The sequence below is a fragment of the Aplysia californica genome, unplaced genomic scaffold (genome assembly GCF_000002075.1).
Source record: "Aplysia californica isolate F4 #8 unplaced genomic scaffold, AplCal3.0 scaffold00308, whole genome shotgun sequence".
Lineage (NCBI taxonomy): Eukaryota > Metazoa > Mollusca > Gastropoda > Aplysiida > Aplysiidae > Aplysia > Aplysia californica.
The window spans coordinates 486,542-514,165 of record NW_004797578.1 but is presented as its reverse complement, the minus strand read 5'-3'; the positions used below and the strand labels follow the sequence as shown (position 1 = coordinate 514,165).

The 27,624-nt window shown below is 39.6% G+C and overlaps 2 protein-coding genes across 2 annotated transcripts in view; one reads left to right on the top strand and one right to left on the bottom strand.

The window, feature by feature from the left end:
- Nucleotides 1-4,620, top strand: part of LOC106012266 (A disintegrin and metalloproteinase with thrombospondin motifs 7-like) — an 8,086-nt gene extending 3,466 nt beyond the window's left edge. Inside the window, exons 4-6 of the mRNA XM_035970693.1 lie at nt 1,211-1,342; nt 3,393-3,447; nt 4,437-4,620. Coding sequence (XP_035826586.1) covers nt 1,211-1,342; nt 3,393-3,447; nt 4,437-4,564 — 315 coding nt within the window. The 3' untranslated portion in view covers nt 4,565-4,620. The remainder of the gene's footprint in view (nt 1-1,210; nt 1,343-3,392; nt 3,448-4,436) is intronic.
- A 5,914-nt stretch (nt 4,621-10,534) lies between these two features.
- On the bottom strand, nt 10,535-27,380 carry LOC101859579 (methyltransferase-like protein 17, mitochondrial). The gene is made up of 15 exons (XM_005102009.2): nt 27,244-27,380; nt 24,859-25,066; nt 24,264-24,395; nt 22,611-22,725; nt 21,447-21,528; nt 21,047-21,120; nt 19,002-19,093; nt 17,705-17,778; nt 16,794-16,901; nt 15,739-15,807; nt 14,953-15,003; nt 14,355-14,453; nt 13,290-13,359; nt 12,361-12,478; nt 10,535-11,149 (listed from the first exon to the last, which is right to left on the bottom strand). Exons 1-15 carry the CDS (start codon nt 27,373-27,375, stop codon nt 10,954-10,956), a joined length of 1,620 nt encoding a protein of 539 aa, XP_005102066.1. The 5' UTR covers nt 27,376-27,380; the 3' UTR covers nt 10,535-10,953.
- Between the last annotated feature and the right edge of the window lie 244 nt (nt 27,381-27,624).

The window sequence follows — 27,624 nt, the reverse complement described above, 5'->3', positions numbered from 1 at the left end:
CTCTCTCTCTCTCACGCCCCTCTCTTTATGAGGGTGTCCATGACACATTGTATTTTAAACTTTAAATTTAAAAAAAACTTAAACGCTTTCTTTGTGCTTGTGTTTGCCAGCATCTTGTTTACTTTAATTTTTTCCCAACCATGACTCACCGATAGCTTTGCAGGAATCGTGCTGGACTACGGTACCATATTACCCTGGTTCGAATTCTCTAAGGGGGTAGCACGGAAGTTGAGGAGTTTGAAATTGGATTATATTATCTGAGCAATTTTTGAGGCTCCTCCCCAGTAGTTTGCCAGGACGCTATGGAAGACGGTCATAAGAATTGGGAGCCTTGCCTTCTAGAGCAATTGTAGCGCTAGGTTAGTGAAGGGTCGCTTTTAAGCACAAGGGGGCTATCCCGAAAAATGCTGTTTTGAGATAATCGAAAGTAAAGTTTTTGCCCCTTGTTCAGTTTCTTTAAAACACAAGGAGAGTTTTCTCTATAACCAAACACCTATGAAACCAAACTTCTCCTATAGGTAGGGCAATGCCCACTTTTGGTGTATGTCAAAATTTCTGGAAACCCCGACATCTGGGCTAGCCTACTTGTCCTTAAGAGCGACCAAATATGATAATAGAGAAACCACTACAATTTTTCCTCTCGTTGTCCTGTCGACAGGGTACCGCATTTACACCTCTTTTTTTCTCTCGATGGGGTAGCTGCGTTTATGGTGTAACAGTTAGGCGCTTTGCTGTCACCCGCAGGAGACCCGAGTTCGATTCCCGAGTGTGGAGAATTTTTTATCGAGTATCTCGGTCTTTCTGCTGGGACAATAGGTCATTTAGGAGGCTGGGTCTGAGAGCATACAACATTAAATATTCTGGATGGAGAGCCAGGGGAAGACCAAGGCGTCGATGGAGTGAATCTGTGGCAGACACCCTCAGAGCTCACGGGATGTCCCTCCTATAGGCCACTCGCCTTGCTGCAGATAGACGCCTGTGTTTCCCCGCGACACCCACCGGTACAAGCGGAAGAAAAAAGTAAAAGTAAGCAAGGAGGCTGGCGGTTTCTGACCCGGGCTGAAATGGGTACGCCCCAGCAGAAGGACCAAGATACTCGATAGGGGCGTCATTAAAAACACCTAAACGTTTGTTGCTTTTTTTCTTTTAATTCTCTCGACGAGGTAGGAGGACTATTTATAATTTACCCTCTTTTGTTTTCTATCGACAGAGCATTTACGCCTTGGGCATACCCGGATGTTTTGACGCTGTATGCTCTCTGGGGTTGCTCTGCCAACTTCCGTTTGAAGGATCTTGTCGAGTTATCCCCGTGTACGAGAGGGCGTCTTGTGGAAATAAAAAGGTTCATATAATGTGCTCTCTCTCCTCTCATTTCTATTTCTTAGTTTGTTTTAGTAAGAGTTTTACGGCACTTGCATCACAATACGGTCATATACGTGCCGAAGATCAGAGGTGTTACAAGAGAGTAACAAACACAAAAAGAAGGAGTAGATGAAAGAAAAGGACGATAGATGTTCGATTGGAAAGAAGAAGCAAATCACACATGAACACCCACCAACCACTCCACGGTTTTTATTTCTGCCTCCAAAGTACCCGAGGCTCAGGATATCACTGGTTATTTATTGTTCCATATATAGAACAATATTCTATTGTTGCAACTGATTGGTAGAATTCCTTATATAGAACAATGATGTTCTATTGTTGCCACCCCAACCAACTAAAAAAAAGTCCTCGGTCTATGAATGTATTACACATGCGACTTCACTGTACATGTAGTATTAAGACATTTGTATCTGTGTTCATGTAGTTTACGACGTTGCCTTAATGAAATTGACCACACTGTGAAAACTTTGCTGGCTACGTTTCGAAAGTAAGTAGGGGAGAGAGTGTTTCGTTTTAGTTTTAGTACGTAATTTGCTGCACTTGCAACACAATAAAGTCATATAAATGCGGAAGATTAGAGGTGTTACAAGAGAGTGAAAGTAACAAACACACAAAAAAGAAGGAGGGTAGACAAAGATGATAGAATAGATGTTTGATAGGAAAGAAGAAGTAAACCACACCAGAGCGGCCGCCAACCAGAAAGTGTTTCTTTAGTATAACGATTCAAATGAAAATCAAATGAAAAGGAAGTTACATCATGAAATAAGATAGACAATCAAATTCTTACGGCGTAACGATACCTCAGTGTAGCATGGATCATGCTCAACGAAAAGAACCGTATAATATAGTACAGTTTGTATTGAAATTGACGGTTTTTCAATCCAATTCAACATAGCCACGATTGATTCCCTTTTTTCAGCCAAGCACATAGGCCAACATGTATTAATTGATCACTTTTTAAAGGACAAGCGGGCTCACCCAGATTTCGGGGGTTTCCAGAAATCTTGACCTACACCAAAAGTGAGCAATGGCCCTACCTAAAGGAGAAGTTTGGTTTCATTGGTGTGTAATATTTGTTTGGTTATAAAGAACACTCTCCTTGTCTTTTAAAGAAACTGAATACGGATCCAAAAACTTTACCTTCGATTTTCTCTAAACAGCATTTTTCATGATAGCCCCCATGTGCATAAAAGTGGCCAATTTCACTATCAACCCAGCACAGTTCAGTTGATCTAAACCTGGGTCTTATTTGATATTATGGATTACCTTCAGGTTCCTGTACGGTGCATACATATTCATGCACTGTCGCTTGGCTCATGTGAGCCATTTAATACGACGCGGTGGAATCAGATCAGGCGCTCGCCAATTTTGGGGCATTGGAGTTATTGGTATCATCTTAAAGCCTGTTCATTTGTCTTGCTTTTTGAGAGAAAAAAAATCCATCTTTGTTGAATAGAAGTCGAAATATTTGCGTTTGAAGGAGGTCAGGGTCGCCTCGTTTCAGAGGTGAAATTAGCGAGAAAATGACGGTAATTTCCACAGTTGAGAGTCCTTGGAAACTAAAAAATTGACATTTTTGTGCCTTTAATCGATATTTTTCAGTAAAACCACACAGAAATGTGCTTTTACAAGGATATAAAAGGTGTTGAGCCAAAACAAAACAAAACAAAAAACTTTTTTTCACTGCCTAACGGTCAGAAAAATGCCAATGTCTTTGATTTCACGATTTTGACGATCGCCTGATTTCACCCCGATGCCTCACTAATTATGCTGTTGTCTTTTTTTTTTGGTAAAGTGTTTTACGGCGCTCGCAACTGCATAAGGTCATATGAGCGTGCGGGACACACCTAGTATTTTCAGTTGGTAGGAAATTTTGAATTTTGCCCGGGTGGCGGCCGAAGCCTACTCTTATCGATTTTAGACCACCAAGGATCTTTAACGTGCGCAATTTGCACACGGGCCCTCCGAGATTATGCTGTTGTCTGCTTTTTTCCTCTCTCTTTTTCAAGTGGTGCATTCAAGGCCAGTGTGTCCAAGACGATAGAGCTCTCGCAACACTCGGAGGTAGGAAAATACATGTATTAATCTGTCCTCGGGGTTTTATGCACCTTGCGCAATTTAGCAAACTTTGATCATTTATTGCATAATTTCTGATTATTTTCCTTTATCATTCTTTGTTAAAATTAACAGAATCGCATAATTTCACATTTTTGGGACTCAGTTTGCTTAATTTCTTAATTTGTTTTGAATAAAACCGCAAGGACAGATTAATGAAATATAAGCTTGCTCCCTCACTTACTCTCACTCTCTCTCTCTCACACACACACACACACACACACACACACAAACACACACACACACACACACACACACACACACACACACACACACACACTTAAGGATTAGGACATTCTATTTTTGGTAGTGCAGGACCCCACAGTTCAGATCATTATTATCATGGGTCCAGATTACAACGCCACTTGTTCTGTCTCCTCATCTCTGAATCCGTTAAAAAAATATATTCTGAATAAAACCCCGCCCTCCCCTTCCTTTTTTCACCAAAAGGAAGTCACTGTTTTACAGCCTTTACTCACTGTCTTATGAATCAACTCTCAAGTCAAAGTGTACTTACACTACAGTGTCTGTTTCAAATTCAGGCAGGGCCATTTTTTATTTATCGGATAACCAACTCTCTTTTTACCCCCCTTATAACCCTATCCATACGTGGTGTTTTACTATCGTATCCTTACGACGTGGGGAACTCTGTGCCACCACTTTCCAAAGAAGAAGTTTGCTCGTTAATCCGATTCGTACGCTTTTCATAGGATAGGTGTCTGTCAAAACGATTTTTAGAGAAATACTGAAAGTTTCAAAGACATCTTCGCACTAGAAGTATTCTAAAATGTGAAGAATACAACCCGAGGGTACAAAATGACCCCAGGGCGTACGGATAGGGTTAAAAAAAAACAACCCAGAAAAACAACCCAAAACACCTATCAGTATCAATCATTAGAATGGAGAGTTGATGGCCAAATCTTGCCCTTTATCCCCAGACGACATTCCAGCCTACGACAACCTCAACTTCCCCTGTGACGTCAGATTCTGCGAGGCTTACAGCCAGTTCTCTGCTTTCAACTGCCCACTGACTTGCTCTGGCATTTTCTCATGCCCAACCAACTGATGCGGGCTGCTCACTCAATAAAGTGTACATGTATATTATCCTGTACTGAAAAAAAAGAGATTTTTTCTGTTATGCATTCAACTTTTGAAAAAAACAAAACAACAACCCTAGAATAATAATATAATAATATGATTTTACAACAGCATTTAACTTTCAACAAAGCCCCTAAGATGTTATCATGTAATTTTTATTTTATTTTTCTTTTTTTAGTAAGTGTTTTACGGCACCTGCAACACAATAAGGTCATATAAGTGCTGAAGATTAGAGGTGGTACAAGAGAGTAACAAACACAATAAGGTGATATAAGTGCTGAAGATTAGAGGTGTTACAAGAGAGTAACAAACACAAAAAGGAGGGGAGATAAAGACGATAGATGTTTGATAGGAAAGATGGAGCAAACCACACCAGAGCACCCGCCAACCACCAACACAAAGAAACAGTGGATACAAGATTAGTTGACCTCAGAAAAGAGCAACCTCTGCCTGACACTAACAGCAATTAAACCATAGTTGTGTGAAGAAATTTTAAAATATAAAAATAACCCTCTTTGACTGCAGCATTTTCTTTTAACAGTAACAGCAACTTTTGCTGCCCTGAATTGTCTGACAAAAATTGTTATTGACAATTCAAAAACAGTGTGACCATTGAAATGGCTTTTAATTTCAGTGTCATTAGTTTTAGTAGAGGTTTTACGGCGCTCGCAACTGCATAAGGTCATATGAGCGCCAGACGATTAGAGGTGTTACAAGAGAGTAACAAACATAAAAAAGAAGAAGGGGAGATAAGGATGATAGATGTTTAATAGGAAAGAAGGAGCAAACCACACAAGAGCACCCGCCAACCATCCACAATCTCAGTGTCTCCTCACAACACCTACTTAGGCAAAAATACATTATAAACGGAGTACAGGAGCTCAGATCACACGCTCGTCCATAGAGCCACTTTTCTTGAAGTCTCCCAACTAGGGGGGTAATACACGGAGTGTTGGTTACTGTCAAGGACGGCTCGTGGGGCTAAAAAGTGGACGTGCACAATTAAGCTATCGCATGCTGAAGATACTCAAGGGCATAGTAAATGAGATGGTGCATAATTGTAGAATCTTTGTGTTGGTGAGGGAAGACCTCGTGCTTTTATTTTGATTCTTTTTACTTGTCGCTTTAATTTCTAGTACTAAATTTGTTTGTTAGCTAAACATCAATTTCGTTCATCCTGTATTGGAACTGAACACTCTAGTAATAACTTTCACTACCCCACTACAAAACCCTTCAAAGGCACAACTCATAGGACGGTCACGTTCACCTCCCTTAGGTTCACGGTCACAGAGTCACTTAAAATAGTGGCAAGACAGGCAATGAACCAATCACAATTCACTTGAGCACTCCGTTGGATTGCTCCGGGGCTCACATAAATTGGCAAAGAATAGCGTACGGTCTATCGCCTTTATTTTTAGACTGCCTACTGTTGGCTATGTTTCGGCACTATTCGACAGGAGCACATTTGAGATGTGCCGTCTTAATATTAATGTACCGCCAAACTCGCTACGAGTGTCGTCATCGCTTGGGTTATCCCAAAGAGCGATTTATAGGTCAGGTTACACTGTTGAATATCCTATTATTTTAAGCTAAAGCGCGTGGACTTTGGCATGGCATAGTAGATGTCTTACGGCGCTATAGACACAGAAATGATAGTTATGGCGCCAGTGAGGACCTTGTTTTTATATAATACTTAGCGAGTGTTTGTTTCTGACTTCTTTTATTTTATTATTGCGGGTGTTTTACGTAATAGAACATTTTTAAAAATTTGGGCGGCACTACACGACCGTGCTCTATGGACGAACCGCGCCTGGTTACTGTGTGTAACATTCTTCCTCTTCTTCTTCTTCTATCCCGTGGTTGGGGCAACCGTGGGGGCACCACTACATCTGACAACCAGCTCTCGCCATTTTTCTCTGTCCTCTGCTTTCCTCAAATTGTCACCCATCGTCTTCCCTGTCCACTCTGTGATGTTGTCCTCGCATCTCCTTCTCTGCCTTCCTCTCTTTCTCTTTCCTTGTACGGTTCCTTGTAGGATTGTTTTGGCAAGTCCTTTGGATCTTGTGACATGTCCATACCATTTGAATTTTTGTCTCTTGACTGTTGTCAGAAGATCTTCATGCTGCACCACTGCGTTTGTGACTCTGTTCCGTACCTCAGCATTGGAAATGTGGTCTTTGTGTAACATTACCACCTTGTAATTGAACATTGGTTAACTTGAAATCCGATGCCGCCTATTTAGTATTTTGTCATTTTTTACCTAGCAGTAACAGCCTCACCACATCTCATGACTAGGACTCATGAAAGAGCATGTGTGTATTTGAAAGGGGTGGATGGGAGATCAATATACCGGAACCCACCCCCTTCCTTCCAACACATATTGAAAATTCAATTAGCAGCAACCTCTGACCTCTGCCTAACCTGTCCCCGCGGTTTTATGCACACACAAAAAAAATGCTGAAATTACGCAAACTGAGCCCAAAAATGTGAAATTATGCAATTCTGTTAATTTTAGCAAAGAAAGATAAAGGAAAATAATCAGAAATTAGGCAAAAAATGATTACATTTTGCTAAATTATTATGCGGGGTGCATAAAACCACGGGGACAGCCTAACACTCACAGCAGCTAAGGCCTGCTTCCCAAAGGAGTTGTTGTTACACATACATCACTGTATATATTTCTACAAACTATTCTATACGACTTTGTTTCTCCAAGTCTGCCATACAATGATCCATTGTAGCTAGCAGCAGTCAAATCTTTTGTTAATAAGAATTCATTTTCAAGTAATTCTCAATTATTATTTAACTGTAAAGGAGACTGACTCATCCAATGTCTTCTCTATTAGTTCACTGACTTTTTTGGGGGGGTTTTAGTAAGTGTTTTACAGCACTTGAAACACAATAAGGTCATATAAGTGCCGACGACTAGAGGTGTTACAAGAGGGTAACAAACACAAAAAAGAAGGAGGGGAGATAAGGACGACAGATGTTTGATAGGAAAGAAGAAGCAAACCACACCAGAGCACCCGCCAACCACCCACTTAGCTCATCGACACTTCATACTTCATGTTCCGATTCCAGATTTACACCAGAGAACATATATCAACAAATGAAAAAAAAATTCGGTAGAACCTTCAAGTAAAGGTAGTAGTAAACAATTTTTATTACGCATACTCATTAACATCTAAATCAACATTTACATGATATTAACACAGCATGGCAAAAAGAAAGTCAAAAATGTGTGGGTTCCCTGAAGAAGTGATGAATGAATCTGACTGTAAAAGTTTTACATTCCATAGATCATTTAAGAGACTTGCTTACACCTTGCACATATATCAGGGCCAACCAACCGTACAGCATCGTGTTAGACAGACGGAGTTACAATAACACGATAAAATAACAGAATACATCTCTTCTACGTGGAACAGCAAAAAGCCTAAGGTCTAATTATTGGACTACAGAAGTCAGATCCCTTTAACGTTTTAGTAAGAGTTTTACGGCACTTGCAACACAATAAGATCATAAGTGCTGAAGATAAGAGGTGTTACAAGAGAGTAACATAAAACATAAAATGGAAGGAGGGGAGATAAAGACGATAGATGTTTGATAGGAAAGAAGAAACAAACCACACCAGAGCACCCACCAGCCACCCACGAATACACCTCTTTTACGTAGAACAGCAAAAAGCCCAACGTCTAACTATTGGACCACAGAGGTCAGTTCCCTGAAGGAGGGAAGAGCTCTTGAATAACAAAAAGAAAAGTGCAGACACCCACGAGGTATGACACACAGAGGAGAATGGTCTTTAAAAAAAAAGTTTTAGCAGAGGTTTTACGGCACTCTCAACTGCATAAGGTCATATAATGAGCGCCATGGGGTGGATGTCAACAGAGAAGTCCTTACAGGGAATTAGACTAACTCTGTTTACCTCTATAGCTTCAACAGCACAAAGTCTGCTGTTTTTAGTTTTAGTGCACTTGCAACACAAAAAGGTCATACAAGTGCCAAAGATTAGATGTTTTACAAGAGAGTAACAAACATAAAAAAGAAGAAGGGGAGATAGAGACGGTAAACGTTTGATAGGAAAGAAGAAGCAAACCATACCAGAGCACCCGCCAACCATCCACGGAGAATGATTAAAACGAAGGCCTTGTGGTCACATTGAGCAACTTCTAGACTCATCACAACATTGAAAGTACAAATTGAGGTAGACGGGACGAAGATGAGCTACTTCAAGTGATTTCAAATTCTATTCAAATGAAATCGGCATGTGACACCAGCCGTTCATATTTTATGTTTCAAGGAAGAGTTTTATGGCACTTATAACACAATTAGGTTATGAAATAACTGAAGATTTGAGGTGTTACAAGTGAGTAACAAACACAAAAAAGGAGGAGAGATAAGGATGATAGATGTTTGATAGAATAGAGAGAGAAAACCACACCAGAGCACCCATCAACAACCCACTCAGGCTTTAGAGTACAACACGTTTTTTTTCAGGGAAAGAACCTTGGTTGGCAAGAAATTAACATTTGTGCAGTGTTGCAGATGCATTACCATATTACAAACAGACAAAATGAGAAATTAAAAAGTGAGTTTCCTCCTCCTTTCATCCTCCTCTTTCTCTCTCTCTCTGTCTCTCTCCCTCTCTCTCTCTCCCTCTCTCTCTCTCTCTCTCTACTTTGAGTTTGAATTAGTCACAGTAAAGACCAACTCTATTACATTCTCAACTTTCAGCATTTAAGTCACGTTACAGTCAAAAATATATCAAATTCCAATCATTCAAACCTTATGGAGCAGAATGAGAGCATTTATCTTTAAAACAAAAAAATGTTTGTTTTATTTTCTTGAATAAGCGTTTTACGGAATTTGCAACACAATAAGGTCATATAAGTGCGAAAGATTAGAGGTGTTACAAGAGAGTAACAAACACAAAAAAGGAGGGTGATAAAGACTATACATGTTTGATAGGAAAGAAGAAGCAAACCACACCAGAGCACCCACCAACCACCTACAAAAATGTTTGTTTCTGGAAAACACTTTACTAAAAGTTAAAAGTTTAAATAATTCAGTATTCCCAGTTTTTTTCTTTTTTTTTTAAATTGTGTCAACTCTGGGCTGCAGACAGGAGAATTTTTCTGTAGTCAAAACTCTAGGGGTAATAAAACTCTCAGATTTTTCTGTAGTCAAAAGTCCAGGGGTAACTAAAATTATCAGATTTTTCTAAAAAGGTGCACAAATTATTCAGATGCAGTGGAGGCCTATCCTTCATAAGCTTTAAGCGTTTTTTAAAAATAGTCCGTGTGTGTGTGTGTGTGTGTGTGTGTGTGTGTGTGTGCATAAATATATATTGCATGAGAAGAAAGGAAGTAGAAAGAAAGGTTTTGAAAATGGGTATTCCAATGTAAAGCGCGTAGAGCTACTTTTTTTTTAAATGCGCTATATAAATGTTATATATTATATTATTATTATTATTATTATTAGTGGAGTCCCTTGACAAAAGCTGCCTGGAATCAGGCTGGTTTTATTATTAAAGTTTGTTAATACCTTATCAAAGACAAACAGAGAAACAGAAATTGGACCAATGTCAGAGATCAATTGAGATTTTTATTATTAAAGAATTTACTTCACAGTCTAGGGAATTCAAAGTTTCTCATTATTGCAACACATCTTTCAGTTTGTAATAATATACAAAACACATAAAATTGGCTCACAAGCTGAAATCATAACAAAAAAGTCTTTACACACTCTCTCTCTCTCTCTCTCTGGCGCTGTGGCGTCATAAACAGTCAGCGATGCGACAGCACGCAGGAACTCAACAGTCGCTCGGGGGTCCTTGAAAAGTGCTGAAAGAGGGTTAATGAAAAGTCCCAGCAGAAAGTATTTACACTGGAAGGGCTCAGTGACAAAATGGGTTTCCTCCAACATTCAACCCCCCCACAACTCCACCTCCCTTCAGGTTGGTGTGGGGACAACTTCAGAATATATTTCAGCGAGATAAAATAACTAATGACTCTATACTGCTTCAATTGAGCTTTTTCTTCAATACAGTCAGACAGAGAATATAATAATCAACCGCATCTATGTTTTTCACTATTTATAGACTACATGTTTGGTCAGGAGGAGTTCTGCAGAGGGCCGGCACTTACCGTGACAAGGTCAACAGAGCAAACTTCACAAGAATTGGTTAGGGTAAAGGTTTAGGGGTTAAGGTTAAGGTTAGGATTAGGGTATGTCCTGCTCAAACTCAAAACATCCCCTCTTGTGTGTTGTTGGTAGGCCGGCCCTCTGGGGAACTCCTTCCGTTTGGTCACAAAGCTCTTCACTTCACATCACATTCTCGCTGTTGGGTCATCATCATCTCTGCAGAGGTGTGGTTTCGTCATCACTGTTCCCATCATCCCCAGTTCCCGACTGTTCTGGTTCTTCTTCCCCCCAGTCAACAGGTATGTGCTCCTCTGAGGGTTCGTGTGGCACCGCACCCGGCTGACGGGACAGACTGAGAGGCAGCCGATCGCCTTGTGTCACATACCTGGCACAGCCGTATGTGTGCCTGTGTGGAAGAATTCACATAGTTTGAATTTAAAAAATGGTTTAAAAACAAAGAGATAATACATGGTCGCTTTTAAGCACAAGGGGGCTATCCCGAAAAATGCTGTTTTGAGAAAATTGAAGGTAAAGTTTTTGCCCCTTGTTCAGTTTCATTAAAAGGCAAGGAGAGTTTTCTCTATAACCAAACAAATATGCACACCAATGAAACCAAACTTCTCCTATGGGTAGGGCAATGCCCACTTTTGATGTAGGTCAAGATTTCCAGAAACCCCGAAATCTGGGTTAGCCCGCTTGTCCTTAAAAGCGACTACATGTACATAATGTCACGGTCATTTTCCAAAAACTGTAATTCACTTTTTGATGTTTAGAAACAATCTGGGAAAATGACGGCATTTACTGCCCATTCAGACTACTAAAACAGTTTCCTGGGTGAACTTCACTAACACTACACTAAAAGAAATCTATGCACCTTCATCAGCCAGAAGCAAACCAGCTACTACTGTTGCTTGTGAAAGTCAACCTATAGGACTTCTGTTAACTACTGAAGTGAAGGTATGTGGAGAGAAATGTTATCTTATGTTGGGCTGGATGTATAAAAGGATCACCTATGAAAAGCATATGTCTTTTACAGAAACAAAGGTTTCAGAATTTTAAGGGTTTGAGAAACAGAAAATAGATAACTGCCAGAAAAACGTATACCCCATACTTTCTATCTTATTCTATATTTACTTTCTGTGGTATCCACTGCATGTGCTAAATAAATATGTGGTCAAAATTCAAATTTTTAAAATTGAAAAAAGCAAGAAAAGATGCATAATGTACTCAAGGGTGCAATAGTTAAAAGAATGAAATAGGTTATTTTTCTCTCCTGAAAAACTTTACTTTCTGGGCTTAGTTTTAGTTCTTTAGTAAGAGTTTTACGGCACTTGCAACACAATACGGTCATATAAGTGCCAAAGATTACATGTATTACAAGGAAGTAACAAACACAATAAAGAAGGAAAGATCAGGACGATAGATGTTTGATAGGAAAGAAGGAGCAAACCACACCAGAGCACCCACCAACCACCCACAGAAAAGATGCATAACGTAGGTGCAATAGTTTAAAAAATGAAAGTTTTTTCTCTCCTGGAAAACTGCACTTTCTGGGCTTAAAACATTTGAACAGCTTGCCTCACAAATAAGCCAAGCTGTGACTAGGATAGAACTTACTTGTCAAACTTGCCCTTAGTGATGACCACATGCTGCAGCTGACCACAGGGCAGGCACAGATGGCAGTGGGTGTGGCGCTTGGCCTTGATCTGACGTAGAACCCGCGGCCAGCCAAACTCTGTTCACAGAAAGGTCAAGGACAAGGTCAAATGAGACAACTAGAAAACCACACTAGCAGATTGAAATGAGAAGGCAAAAGAGGCAGAGGTAGACCCCCAAGAATGAATCACTTAGAGAACCTGAACAAACAGATGACAGGAAAAAAACAGGATAATATAATAATTCTTTTTCAGAGCCCCTGAGGGAAGAAATGAGTTGCAGACCATAATTGTTGATGTCTGTGTCAGATCAAGGACTTGAACAAAAAGTGAAGGGGGGGGGGGTATGCCATTAGGAATGTGGGTGGTGCATAGTTTCAATCAGCTGACACAAAAGGTAAACTTATGCAATGAACAGTTTTTAATTCTAATTTACAGATATATCAAACGTCAACATTGCTAACTATATGAAGTGAAAGGTCATTTGTATAAAGAAATAATTATCAAGCCGTACACAGAGGATGTTTTATTGAAGGTACATCTTAAATAGCAAAACTATACAGAAAATAATGATTTGGGACCCGTTGCAACTTTTTAAATGCTCCCCCCCCCCCCCCCCCCCAACCACTACCCCAAATCACTACTTCTCTCTCTCAACAAAGGGCAAACCTGACAAGCAAGATACCACACAAGACTACAAACTTATACTTTTCATTTAAACCTTTTGTTTCCTTTTTTTGCCTCATTTGTTTCAATAAAAAGAAGAACAAAGATACAATAATCTCAACAGAGTGCTAGTAAAAAGTAAGACAGACATTGCGAAAGAACCGAGGCAAAGACAGGACATTTCACCAAGTTTCATAGATTTTGTTCACCACCACACAAACTCACCCTCTTCTTCTCTTACTCCTTTTTTCAGAATAACATATGAATATCTTGCATTTTTCTTGGGCTTTTCACTCTGAAAAAAAAAAAAAGCGATCAATGTTTAATTTTATCGGAAATAACAGCCTTTAAAGGTAATCAAGAAAGTTATGCTGTAAATAATTTTGTTAAATCATGTTCTTGGGTCCCGTGATCTTGAGTTACACATGACTGAGTAAAGTGTGCTCTACAGTCAGTTGCAAATGCAATTTTCAGATTCACCTTCCTATATATTGATCAGTCAGTACCTTTGTGATTTTTCTTCAACACCTTTCCTTTCCTCTTCTGCCTATCCAAGCCTTTAGTTTTTTGGTTTTTGGTGTTTTTTTTATGATGGTGGTGGTGGGGGGGGGGTTGTCTTAGTAAGAGTTTTACAGCAGTTGCAACAATACAATAAGATCAAATAAGTGCCGAGCCATAAGTATTTATTACGCCTGGTAGAGCAACAAGATCTGAATTGCAACTGGCGCAAATATTCATGACGTCATCTCAGGAAGGTATACATAAAAATGTGAGGAGACAGGATTTCTAGGGATAGATTGACTCACTAATTTACTTGACTGGGTAGACTGACTCACTAATTTACTTGACTGGGTAGATTGACTCACTAATTTACTTGACTGGGTAGACTGACTCACTAATTTACCTGACTGGGTAGATTGACTTACTAATTTACTTGACTGGGTCGATTGACTTACTAATTTACTTGACTGGGTCGATTGACTCACTAATTTACTTGACTGGGTAGATTGACTCACTAATTTACTTGACTGGGTAGATTGACTCACTAATTTACTTGACTGGGTACATTGACTCACTAATTTACTTGACTGGGTACATTGACTCACTAATTTACTTGACTGGGTAGATTGACTTACTAATTTACTTGACTGGGTAGATTGACTTACTAATTTACTTGACTGGGTAGATTGACTCACTCACTAATTTACTTGACTGGGTAGATTGACTCACTAATTTACTTGACTGGGTACATTGACTCACTAATTTACTTGACTGGGTAGATTGACTTACTAATTTACTGGACTTGATATCGACTTCCTTGTGGACACACTCTGTGAGACAAGGCATCTTCTGTTCCCTCAGCTTGGGACATGGCTTGTCATGCGGGCACTATGATACGTCAAAATAAAAAATAAAACATCATGCATTATGTTTCAGCAATGAAACAACAATAATAATAATAATAAATAGCATTTATACAGCATATTTCCATTATCTAAAAAAATGCTCAATGCGCATTACATCGAAAAAAAGACATCACATCTTAAGAATTAATCGTTTGCCATCATGAGTCAACTACGGAGGTAATGCTGCATCCGAAGCAGAAAGGTGGCTCTAAATTGTTTAGTTTAGTTTAAGTAAGAGTATTATGGCACTTGCAACATAATAAGGTCATATAAATGCCGGAGATTAGAGGTGTTACAAGAGAGTAACAAACATAAAAAAGAAGGAGGAGAGATCAGGACGATAGATGTTCGATAGGAAAGAAGGAGCAAACCACACCAGAGCACCCGTCAACCACCCGCCACTAAATTGAGAAAAAAACAATCACAGTCAAACATAAACCGAATCAGTTCTTTAAAAAATAAGAAAAAAGCTTGGGTCTTACTGGTGCAAACACGTGACCTTGGAACCGGCTTGTGCCATCCACCTGAGAAACCTGGAAAATTCAGTAGAGGGTCACTTTAAAGCTGTACGAACTCGTTTTGGGTTATTTTTCACGGAAATGTTTTTTGTTTTAGCAGAGACGGCGCTTGCAACTGCATAAGGTAATATGAGCGCCAGAAGATCAGAGGTATTACAAGAGAGAAAAAAAAATAGAATGAAGTAGAAGAAAACTATCATATTGTACTGAAACCCCACTCATCACAGACATCAAACCTTTAGCTTCATGTCAAAAACAGTGGCCAAGTAGTTAGCTAAGTCAGATTCACAAAAATGTCAAGCATGTGTCGGTTTATGAACATAGTCTACATGGCATTGGACAGAAGGGCAAGAGCCCAGATGTTGCTGGATCGATAACAACAAAAACATGAACATAGTCATTGGGGCCCATTCATCATAAAAGTTTCTGCTTATCTTTTCATCTCCAAGGGGGGTAAACCCACTATGTCGGGGCCTTCTTTTGACATGAAATCTATAATTGACGTATACGTCACTAAATTGGTCATTAAATTTTTTAAAATGAACTTATTTTGAGAGTTCTTTATCTTATGAATTAACTCCCTGTACAAAATCCGTTTTCGGCAATTGCCAAAAAGTAATTTGACATCAAAGTTGTTGTAAAGAAATATGCCAAAGTAGCTGCCAGCGACTCATCGGCACAGCTGTTCCCACCGCGAGCCACTGGGAGCGGCTAGCTGGAGAAAAGGAGTTAATTTAGAAGGCTACTTACATTCAAAAGAAATTCCTTCGCTTCATTTATCAAATTAAATCCTGCTGTTGTCCCATTTTCAATCAGTACCTGAAGATGTAAAAAAAAAAGATATCATTGTGAGTCATTCCAGTTTGAGTATGAGTTTGGTAAAAGTTTTTACAGTGCTTGCAACCTCATAAGGTCATATTTGCTTTTTTACGGCACTTGCAAATCTTTGTTGCTTTGTCTATGTTGCTGAATGGAAGTTTCCAGGAAGTCAGCGTGATGATAACAGCCAAATTTCAGTGGCAGCAGATTATTTTAGTTTTACAGTACTCAATAATAATAATAATAATAATAATAATAGATTGCATTTATATAGCGCTCTATCCCATACAAGTATAGGCTCTGAACGCTTTACACCAATCACATAATCATTCACACAAGAAAAAACGTATCACAGAAAAACCAGCTCAACCACATAAAGAAGAGCTTTCACAACCATACATTAACTATACATAAAAGGACAGTAAAAAAAATAAATAAATAACAAATTTATATAAGTTTTAGTTTTAGTAGGGGTTTTACGGCGCTCGCAACTGCATAAGGTCATATGAGCGCCAGAAGATTAGAGCTGTTACAAGAGAGTAACAAACATGAAAAAGATGAAGGGGAGATCAGGACGATAGATGTTTGATAGGAAAGGAGGAGCAAACCACACTAGAGCACCCGCCAACCACCCACAAAAAATGTATATAAGTATATTAAAAAATCAGAACTTACTAACACACTATAACTAACAATTAAACAAATGACTCTTGAGCAATCACTCACAGTAATAAAGTAGTTTAGTTTGGTAAGAGTTTTACAGCACAGGGCCATAGAATTATTGACAGCCAAACTTTCTCAGTGGGTGGTTGGCGGGTGCTCTGGTGTGGTTTGCTTCTTCTTTCCTATCAAACATCTATCGTCCTTATCTCCCCTCCTTCTTTTTTGTGTTTGTTACTCTCTTGTAACACCTCTAATCTTCGGCACTTATATGACCTTATGCAGTTGCGAGCGCCGACCTCTACAAAAAAAAAAATCTTTCTCACCAGGTAGGATTCGGTCATTTCCCACAAGCTGAGGACCAGGTTCATCCTCTCCTCGGCCGAGGGTTGTTCTATCAACATGAACGGGCTGACCACCAGGGAAAACTTGTTCTGGACAAAGAAAGAATCATCATTTTGTTTTGTAATAAAACTTAATAATAGACAGGCAGAGAAATGAAGAAGTAAGAGCAGCTATCGGCACTGAGTCCTGCCTGCTTTACATAGAAAGACAGAGGATAAAATGGTTTGGTCACCTGTTACGCATGTCACCTGACCAGCCAGCCTCGAGAACTTACCACACCAAGCACTCAGGCTATAAAGGAAGAGGAAGGCCACGCAAAAGGTTGATCGAGGGTGTCAAGGAAACCCTAAGAAAACATAACATCACAACTGAAAGAGCTGCAGAGCTGGCCTACCATAGAAAACTGCATCTCCCCTCGACGCTTAACGGCAACAGAGGATGAAAATGTAAAGCAAGTAAGTAATAATACACTGGCAGCATTAGAAAAGTTTATACTACTTGTTTGTTTTAGTAGAGGTTTTACGGCACTCGCAACTGCATAAGGCATAAGGTCATATGAGCGCCAGAAGATTTGAGGTGTTACAAGAGAGTAACAAATATAAAAAAGAAGAAGGGGAGATAAGGACGGTAGATGTTTGATAGGAAAGAAGGAGCAAACCACACCAGAATTTCCTTCTCTAATGCTAACATGTAACGATGTACAACTACACTATTTCAGTATCGCATGTTGAAATACAACTTTTATTAGCCACATATTGATAGAAATTCCGCTTTCCACGAGTTCCTGAAAAATATGCTCGCGAAAAACAATGTGTTTGTAACAGAGTCAACAGTCAATCATTAGTTTCACTCACAGTAAATAAAACATATTTTTTTCAAAACAAAAAATTACCTCTTTTGGGCTAGGCTCAAACTGTCTGAAGTGGACACCCTTTATAGACATCACTGTCTCCTGCTCGTTACCATCTGAAACAGAAAAAAAGCCATTGATGAAGTGAAAAGGTTTCTTCAAAAGATACATTCCCAGATATAATTTTGTTTGAAGATATATCTACTTTGATAGTACTTGCCAACACTAAAGTAATCAAAACGTAGTTTTTGAAAATTGACTGAAAGCATCCAGCTATGTAATAATGTAATGTGTCAGAGAAACAAAACAAAAGAAAGTCTGTGACTGACATGGCTGACAAGGGAAACAGAAAATGATTGTGAATATATACCCCCCCCCCCCCCCTCCCATTGACACATTTTAGGTTGTTTAGAAAACAGGCTGCTTTGATCTTGACTGTCAGCACTGACCTCAAGTGGGGGGATTAATAATAATAATAATAATAATAATAATAATAATAATAATAATATAACAATTCATACAGCGCATTTCCAAAAAAAGTAGCTCAATGCGCTTTACATTGGAATTCCCATTTTCAAAACCTTTCAAATATATACAACATCCCAGCAGAAAGACTCTAAAAAGTACTCCCCAAAGTGATTTGAACTAAAGTTTTTTGCATGCAATTGTGAAGTGGTTAGGCTCTCGGACTCGCAACCGTAAGGTCGTGGGTTCGAATCCCGTCAGGGGCCCGACGTTGTGTCCTTGGGAAAGGCACTTTACATGAATTTTCCTCACTTCACCCAGGTGGGAATGGGTACCCGGCTATAGACAGCGAAAGATCTTGTCAGTTTGTTAGTGTTTGAGTGCTAATCAGCTGCTTGCGCTGTATGTTTCCCGGGAAGCTGAGAATGTTTCGGAGTGTCCTATGGTCTGCTGGGGTAATAATATGGTGTAAAGCGCATAGAGCCTGCTGTTGAGCGGGGATATGCGCTATACAAATGCTTTTTATTTATTATTATTATCACAGACATCTGGAAAAACTGGTTCTTTTAATGAACAATGCGGCAACAAATCCAGCTGTGATCATTTTTATAAAAGCATCAGGTAAAAGAGGTTGGGTTTTTTTAGTATGTCTTTTACGGCACTTGCAACACAAGAAGGTCATATATAAGTGCTGAAGATTAGAGATGTTACAAGTGAGTAACAAACATAAAAAAAGAAGGAGGAGAGATAAGGACGATAGATGTTTGATAGGAAAGAAGAAGCAAACCACACCAGAGCACCTGCCAACCACCCACAAAAAGGGTTTGTTCAAGACAATCAAGATCAAGGACGAGTGGAAGGACAGATGGCTCACCTTGCAGCAACAGCCTTGCTATGGTGCTCATGTGGGACGAACTATCCACACAGTAGTGCTCTCCAATGCTCCGCCATGTTTTGTCAGCCGCCCTGCACGACAAAAGGCGTAATGATTGAAAGTGAAGGCATGACAAAAGGCGTAATGATTGAAAGTGAAGGCATTGCAAAAGGCATAATGATTGAAAATGAAGGCATGACAAAAGGCGTAATGATTGAAAATGAAGGCAGGACAAAAGGCGGGATGATTGAAAATGAAGGCAGGACAAAAGGCGTGATGATTGAAAGTGATAGATAGATGTTTTCTGCCCTCATCAACACAATTTAAATCATTTAGGTGAGTTGCTTCAGCCATGTTTTTAGTTTTAGAAAAGGTTTTACGGTACTCGCAACTGCATTAGGTCATATGAGCGCCAAGGGGTGGGTGTCAACAGAGAAGTCCTAACAGGGAATCAGACTTACTCTGGTCACCTCTCTAGCTTCAACAGCACAAAGTCTGCTTCAACTATCAAGGCACCTCGGAAATAGCGGGTCATAGGAGTGTGACAAACATACAAAAGAAGTAGAGGAAAATGACGATAGTAAGGATTAGGAAAAAAAAAAAAGCAGCAGTTCCCTGTTGCAGTTCAGGCAGTTACGAGCATGAAATTGATGAATCAGGCCATTTACAATTCTACTGTGCATAAGAACTCGAGATGAGAATGTCCCCCCTTTGGGAATGGCCTAAAGACACTTCAGTTAGTAGCACCACCCCGGGGGGTACAGTCATGTTTGTTAGCGAGGAGACACATCATTCAGGCAGAATAACGGAGGTACTAGGTACAAAAGACTTTTCCCAGTAGGAAATCAAACTCATATCTTTTTTTACATATAAACAGAAAGGTTAAACTTTCAACAACATAAGCCACTAGGTGCATTGAATAAGTTTCTACATGTGCTCATTTTGATTTTTCATCAACAGAGAACTTTATATCAGGAAGTAAGCAAATGGATAGACAGTTCTGTTAATTAATTAAACTCACATATATAATATTTTCATAAGAAAATCCCTATCCATACTTAACCTCAACAGACAAAAAAGTTGGGCATACCTACAAACCCAAAGAAACATGTAGTGATGAGGCATTTGACACAAAAGATACTGAACACAATATTAACTTGAACATTTCTGTTTGCAAACTACAGTCGAACCTGCCCAAGAGGGAGCCAAAGAAAAATTCTGTCTTTGACATTTTTGGCAATGAATAGCTAATTTCGGGGAGGGGTCAAGAGGGCCAGAAGTACAAAGTGGGATCAAGGGTGGCCTGTCCAGTCGGCAAACTATGGTCAAAACTTTGTACTTCCCAAGAACTTGTTCTGATAATGGCATGCATCAGTCTAAATTAAATCCATTGTGACCGGTGTTTGCATCTCATTAAGACCACTTTCTGACCAGTTAAAAACAGAAATGACAAAAACATCTCCTCTGTTTCCACCCACAGACTTTCCCATCAATGTTTCACACTGAGAGTTTGATAAGTCTCATCATTCATATGTCGAGTCTGACTGAAGAATAGTCAGATGATTCTGAATGGACGGTTCTCTTTTCCAAGACCCATAGCCTAAAGCTTGACAAAGATACAGTGTCCACACTTGAACTTCCAGGAAGGATGAGAAAAATTCCTACCCCACAAAAGACAAAGATTCTCAACTTCTGTGTGTTGACAAGGCATTTAAAACATTGCACTAATATTGCCAGCTGCTTTTTATACACAGTGAAAGTCACAAAGAATATTGGTCGCTTTTAAGGACAAGCGGGCTAACCCAGATTCCGGGGGGGTTCCAGAAAACTTGACCTGCACCAAAAGTGGGCATTGCCCTACCTATAGGAAAAGTTTGGTTTCATTGATGAATATATTTGTTTGGTTATCGAGAAAAGTCTCCATGTTTTTTAACGAAACCGAACAAGGGGCACAAACTTTACCTTCGATTTTCTCAAAACAGCATTTTTCGGGATAGCCCACTTGTCCTTAAAAGCGACCAATTGAGAGCAAAGTTTTGACTTACCAGACACAGGCCCCGACCTTTGACCCATAGTGATACACAGTGGACGGCTGGAAGTCCAGATCTCGTTTTGATATCTGAGGGCAATGATAAGAACAACGATAAGTATCTTCTCATCAATGCCTTTCACCCCTGGCAGGGTATAGGCCACATACAAGCTCCTTCCATTTATCTCTGTCCTGGGCCATCCTTCCAAGCTCGTTCCAAGTGAGCTTCATCTTTCTCATATCCCTTTCCACGCATCTCCTCCATGTTTCCTGTGGCCTACTCCTGCCTTGTGCATGATAAGTATAAAGATGTCTAATCCATTCAGATAGATTATGCCATATTTCCCTTTGTTTTTTCCTCATAAATGACACTGAGCTTGGCAAGATAAAGCAACTGAAAAGTACAAGGAACATACCTCTGTAAAACACTGCATAATGACAGAGAAGTCAAAAGACGTCCTTCCAACCATGTAGGTGTAAGAGGTGAAAGCATCAAAGCTGAAACAGAAGCAAAGTATAAAAAATAAGAAGCTTGTCAAACAAAAACATTACAGAAAACGAAACCTGACTAGATAAACTATTGAAGCTGCAACAAGTTGGATAACTACAATGTGTAGGCTATCTGGTGAAGAGGGGCAATCAAAATTGTTGTATGTCTTTTTTAACTTTCATTTCATTTAGTCTTAGTAAGAGTTTTATGGCACTGCAACACAATAAGATCATATAAGTGCCGAAGATCAGAGATGTTACAAGAGAGTAACAAACACAAAAAAGAAGGAGGGGAGATAAGGACGATAGATGTTTGATAGGAAAGAAGAAGCAAACCACACCAGAGCACACGCCAACCACCCACCATTTCATTTTGTGTCTCTTGACAAGTGACATGCTTCATAAGGTTGCAGTCAGATAAAATGCAGCCAAGAACAAGTTCTTTACACATGATACAACCTCAAGTCAACATCCCAGTAATTCTTAAATGTGCAGGTTTAATGTCACTTTCAATACTTTAAGGCTAGTTAAGGAGCAAAACTTATAAATTGAACATCCATCTTTGAAAAGCCATGGCCAAGTTCAAGAATGCCCCATTAATTGGTTGAATGTGATTTGAACAGTAGCTTGTAATGCAATAAGAGTCAAGTCACACTTTGAATTGCATGAATCAGAATCAGAGTATTCATGAAATGTATTTTGCTGGTTTCCAGATCTTGAGAGTCTTCTGTAGACCTGTCAAAAAATATGTTCTAAGTTGAGGACTGATTCACACAAACATGGACACACAATTTTACAAAACACTTTAAATTTGAAGACAAGGAGACAATTTGGCATTTATTTTCACGAAACCGATTAACAACACACCATCCAGCACAACGTGCCTACATAAAAAAATTTGATGGCAACAAGGCTAGACGACGACTGAGAAAGACCTGGATAGATGGAGTCAGGGAAACATTAACCACCCACGGCATCCCCCGACCCAAGCTCTCCAGCTGGCGACAGAGAGACGTCTCTTTCTTCCCGCGACACCCAAAAGGGTATAAGCGGCGGATAAAAGAAAAAAAAAGAATATTCATGAAACATACTTCATTGGTTTCCAGTTATAGATAGTCTTTCGTAGCCTTGACAAAACAGCTTTTCTGTGTTGATCTATTGCATCCTCTAGGTCAGCTCCACTCAAATTTTCAAACTTGTTTGGATCTGCAAAAGACACATACAAAATATTTAATTGAAATTTGTGTAAAGGAAAAATGTACGAATTATCTTCTTTTGTTTACGTTTCATATAGATGAAGAACTCCAAACATACTAAATTTGAAGAATTTCTCCAAACTTCTTTCTTCTTTTTTTGTAAGAGTTTTACAGCACTTGCAACACAATTAGGTCATATAAGTGCCGAAGATTAGAGGTGTTACAAGGGAGTAACAAACACAAAAAAGAAGGAGGGTAGATAAAAATGATAGATGTTTGATAGGAAAGAAGGAGCAAACCACAACAGAGCATCCGCCAACCACCAACTTCCAAACTTCAATGACAAGGGTCAACAGGTTGTCGGAATGACAAAAAGAACACTAACAACCACCAGCTGGCACTGACAGTTTAACACTTAGCCCCCACAAGACGCCGATCGGCAGCGGTAGGAAGCCGTCCCTTTTCACCACAAGACGCCAATCAATGACGGAAAGAAGCCATCCCTTTTTCCCACAAGACGCCGATCAATGAGGGAAAGAAGCTGTCCCTTTGGCCCCATGGGACGTCGATCAGTGACAGTAAGAAGTCGTCCCTTTGCCCCCATGGGACGTCGATCGGTGACGGTAAGAAGCCATCCCTTTGCCCCCATGGGACATCGATCGGCGACAGTAAGAAGTCGTCCCTTTGCCCCACGGGACGCCGATAGGTGACGGTAACAAGCCGTCCCTTATCCCCACGGGACGCTGATGAGCGACAGTGTGATATAGCAAAAAAAATGTAGTAGCAATGATCTCGTTTTTGACATGCGCACTTGTTAAAATTAAATTTCCTTTCTCAATGGTTTGTGTGGCCTTTGAGGTTGAAATCAGTATGTATGCAACAACTGGAATAAAATTTTTTTGAAAAATGTAGAAGACCAATGCTGCTTTACCCTTACACTTTGATGAGAATGCGGGTGAAAAATGAGCTAGATCTAATGTTTTCAGTTCAGATTCTAATTCCTCTCTTGGTGAACATGTGATCATCATTAAATAATTTCTCAGTATACAGAAAGTTTGATATTAGTTGGGGTATTTTTGCCGAGATACAGGTGTAGTACTGTGTAGTCTAAATATAAACACCCACTTCTTGTAGCAATCAACAACTGCAGGATGTCCATCAAGAAGTCACAAATTCACATTTCACGCGACCGCCTACTCTACAGTCCCTATCTAGCACCATACGCTGACCAACTTGCACTGACGAGTGACAATGCTCTTGCCCCCCGACTGCCACTCACGACTCACGAGGTCTTCCACAGTCTGTGGCTCACGCCTCGGCCTGCCCTTGTTCTTTTCTTGAATGTGAAATAGGTACTCGATCACTTTTCCTGAAATAAACCAACTAACCACATACTGATGTACCGCATCTGCACCCTGGACCGTGAAGGCAAGCGTTGTGTGCTCTGTGCAATGCATGGGTGGAAAGTGTTAACCCCCAACCTTATAATGGAGAATCATACACTTAACCTCTAAACTAGCTTGCCTCCAAGGCTATCTTTGCATTTACCTTTTTCTAGCAATTTCCTTTCAACTGCCACTGCTTTATCATTTATTTCTTGATCCGACAGGGGCGGTTGTCTTTGTGTTAGGTACTTAACAAGCTGTTCTGCCTTTGCTGTAACTGATTCCATTGGGTACTCTGTTAATAAAAAGTAAAGACAAAATCTGAAATCAGCAAGTAAGAGAGAAAAACAAACTATAGTTAAAGTAACAAGAAGCTCAATAAAAGTGCATAAATGAAAAATCAAAATCTTGAAGAATGCAGGAAGACACCAAAATAATTTTTTTTTTTTGGCAGCAGTACAAGACAAATAACTTTTATCGGTGCAAAGGCACACTCAGTGTACAAAAGATTATACAAATAACAAGCAATCAACATTTTAAAGTGTAGGCCCTGCAGTTTTCACTTAATTTTTATGAACAGAAGATTATACGAATAAAATGCAAGGAATATTTTACAACTTTGTTTCCTCTTAATTTTTGTACCATTCTACACTAGCTCCAAACTTAACATTCAAATTTGAGAACAGCAAAATTTCAAATTAAGAAACAGTTTTACAAAAGCAGCTATCTGTTTACCAAATTTTTTTTGCATGTCTTACTTTCCATCAAGATCTTCATTGCCTTGATCAAACGAGTGGGAACCTGTGTCCGAGTACGCCTCATGACCCCATCATGGCCTCTGTACTTGATGAACTCATTAGCACTACCCTGTCGTGCTTCAAGTCGCTGGGCGACTGAACTATCCACCTTGCTCTCTCTGGTAATTACGTGGCTCAACGGCAAGCCATCTGTGTCAGCCTGAGACTCCTGAAAGTCAGATGGGAAAATCACATTTATATAAAATAGTACATTATTAATTGAAATCTGATTTAACATAACTGAAACAAAAAAAAAAATATTTTTTTTAGAGAATGAAATTTTCTGTCGCTGTCAGGTATTTTTCTAACCCGGTACCTATTGAATGAGAGGCAAACTCCGTACCTCTAGACCGCGAGAGCCCCCTTAGAGAGTTTAGGTATTATGATTCAGATTAGACTATCACCAGTCTTTTATTGTAGTACTATATTCTTACTGTTATCATTTTGCACTCACGATTCCTCTGGGGGAATACCCCCCCCTCCCCCAAAAGTAGAGTCGAATCTTACCTTAATAACCAAATTCTCCAAATCTGAATAAAACATTGCCAAGTTGAATTATTATGCTGAAATCTACAGGAATCACTAAGAAAGAGGTACATAAACTATGATAAACTCCTCTCTAAGACCTAAGAAGATTAAATAGCTTGTTAACCTTCGTCTGTCCATGTTAAAAAAATTCTAGCTCATTTTGTTAATTTACCTGTGCCAATGAAACTTTGCATCGCACTTCTGCAGGACAGCGAACAACTTTTTATAAAAAATCTCGATCTAGTAATAAAAAAGTTTCTCTATTTGGACCATGCTATACTAAAAACCGCTCTTTGACTGGGTGCATGCATAGGTCGCAGGATCACGAGAACATAAATTAACTGACAGTAACCTGCCTGCAAATTGCTCATAATTTTGTTAGAGTTACACCACCCATCCCCCACATTACAGTGCAGGCTAAGTGTAAGATTGTAGATTTCATCACATGGCATGGTGTACGTCTCGACGTGAGCCTAGAAAAGTATGACTTTTTATGATTCTGTTAATCATCCAACTTTTAGACCCATGCAAAGATCTGATAAGATTAAAACTAAACCGGGGGATTTCATTTTACTTTGTTCTAACCACAGTCAGACTAAAACAAGCTCTAATAGTAAACTAAGTTAAGAGACTTACTCTGTCCCTCTTCCAGACACAACCCGCCCTTGGCCCTACTAGAGATATCTACTGGAGAGACTGAGTGAGAGTAGAGACAGAGCAAACCTGTCTCCAATTAATTGAACTAAAAATAAAAACTTTAAGTAGAGGTACACGTCATAGTCTAGATCTAGTGTAAGTAAAGAATTAAGAAAACTCAGAATAGTTTTACGATATATATATATATATACTATTAGAATTAGGCTGGATATATATTTATAATGTAATTTAATAATAAAACAGTGAGTTCAGAGTACATGCGACTAAACAGAGAACGACGCCAACTATTTTTGGGTAAGGCGGCCATCTTGAGTGACGTCAGACCAAGATACCCCATCTGATCACGTGACTACATGATCTAAACATAGCCAACCGCATGGCACCAAAAATCGTGTATACCTACCATGGCACGACATTTGGTGCGCTGTTTTACCAGGAGATGTACTGGTAATGTGACATGATGCGGTGCTCCGATGATGCTGCTGCTCATCTCTTCTGAGCATTGTTTATCGGGCCCGTGGGGTGGGGGGGTGGGGGTAATCTCTGGGCCTCTTTACAGAAATTTTCGCGTGCTTTATTGTCTTTGCATTTACCGTGTTGTTTCAGTTTCAAGCAACGGCGTTCTTACTGTTCTGAGCATCATCGATCTAAGCGATCTTCCATCACCAGAGCATGGCTGACGTGCTGTAGTTAGCCGCAAGTGTGAAGTTTTACCGTACGAAACACATCGATACGGATAATAGGTCAAGCCCCTGACCCAACATGTCATACCATGCGGTATCTCCATAGATCGTGTAGTGTGTAGTGTAGTAGAGAATCTTTTATATCTCTGCGGTCTTCTAGCTTCTAGAGACAGTCTGTGGGTATCCCAGGATGTGACGACATCACATTACTAAAATAAGCAGCCAATCAGGCAGGTACGTCGTTCTACGTTTAACCGCATGTGTTCAGAGTAGATCTTATCATCTTGTTAAATGTAGGAGCTGTAATGTATCTAGATCTAGATTCTAGAGTCTAGATCTAGATTCTAGATCTAGAAATCTAGTACATAATTTGTAGTCTGCTGCTGCTGACTGACACTGACACTCTGTACTGTACTGTGTACTACTGATGTCCACTGATGATAATGACAGAACACAACAGATCCATGACAAAACTCACCGAAATACTTCTACAAATGAAAACACCCTGACAATAAGACAAAGGTCCTCGTATTGTAACAAGTGAAGCGCCAGACTGACCAAGAATTCGCAGGAAAATAGAAGGCTTTGACAAGACTCCAACCTTGTTCATGGAGGCAGCCATTTTCTGATAGTGACCTATGACCTTTCCCCTCTGGCTTACACCGTCGTTTTCTTTGGTATTCGTGATTTTTCTGACTACAAAAATTAATTGCATGTACTGTCCAAAGAAACAGTCTCTCTCTCTTCAATGAACGACGCACATGAAAATCAATGTTGCACATCGAAATCAATGTTCGAGCCAGTTCGAGATTGAAGAGAGAGAGAGAGAGAGAGAGAGAGAGAGAGAGAGAGAGAGATA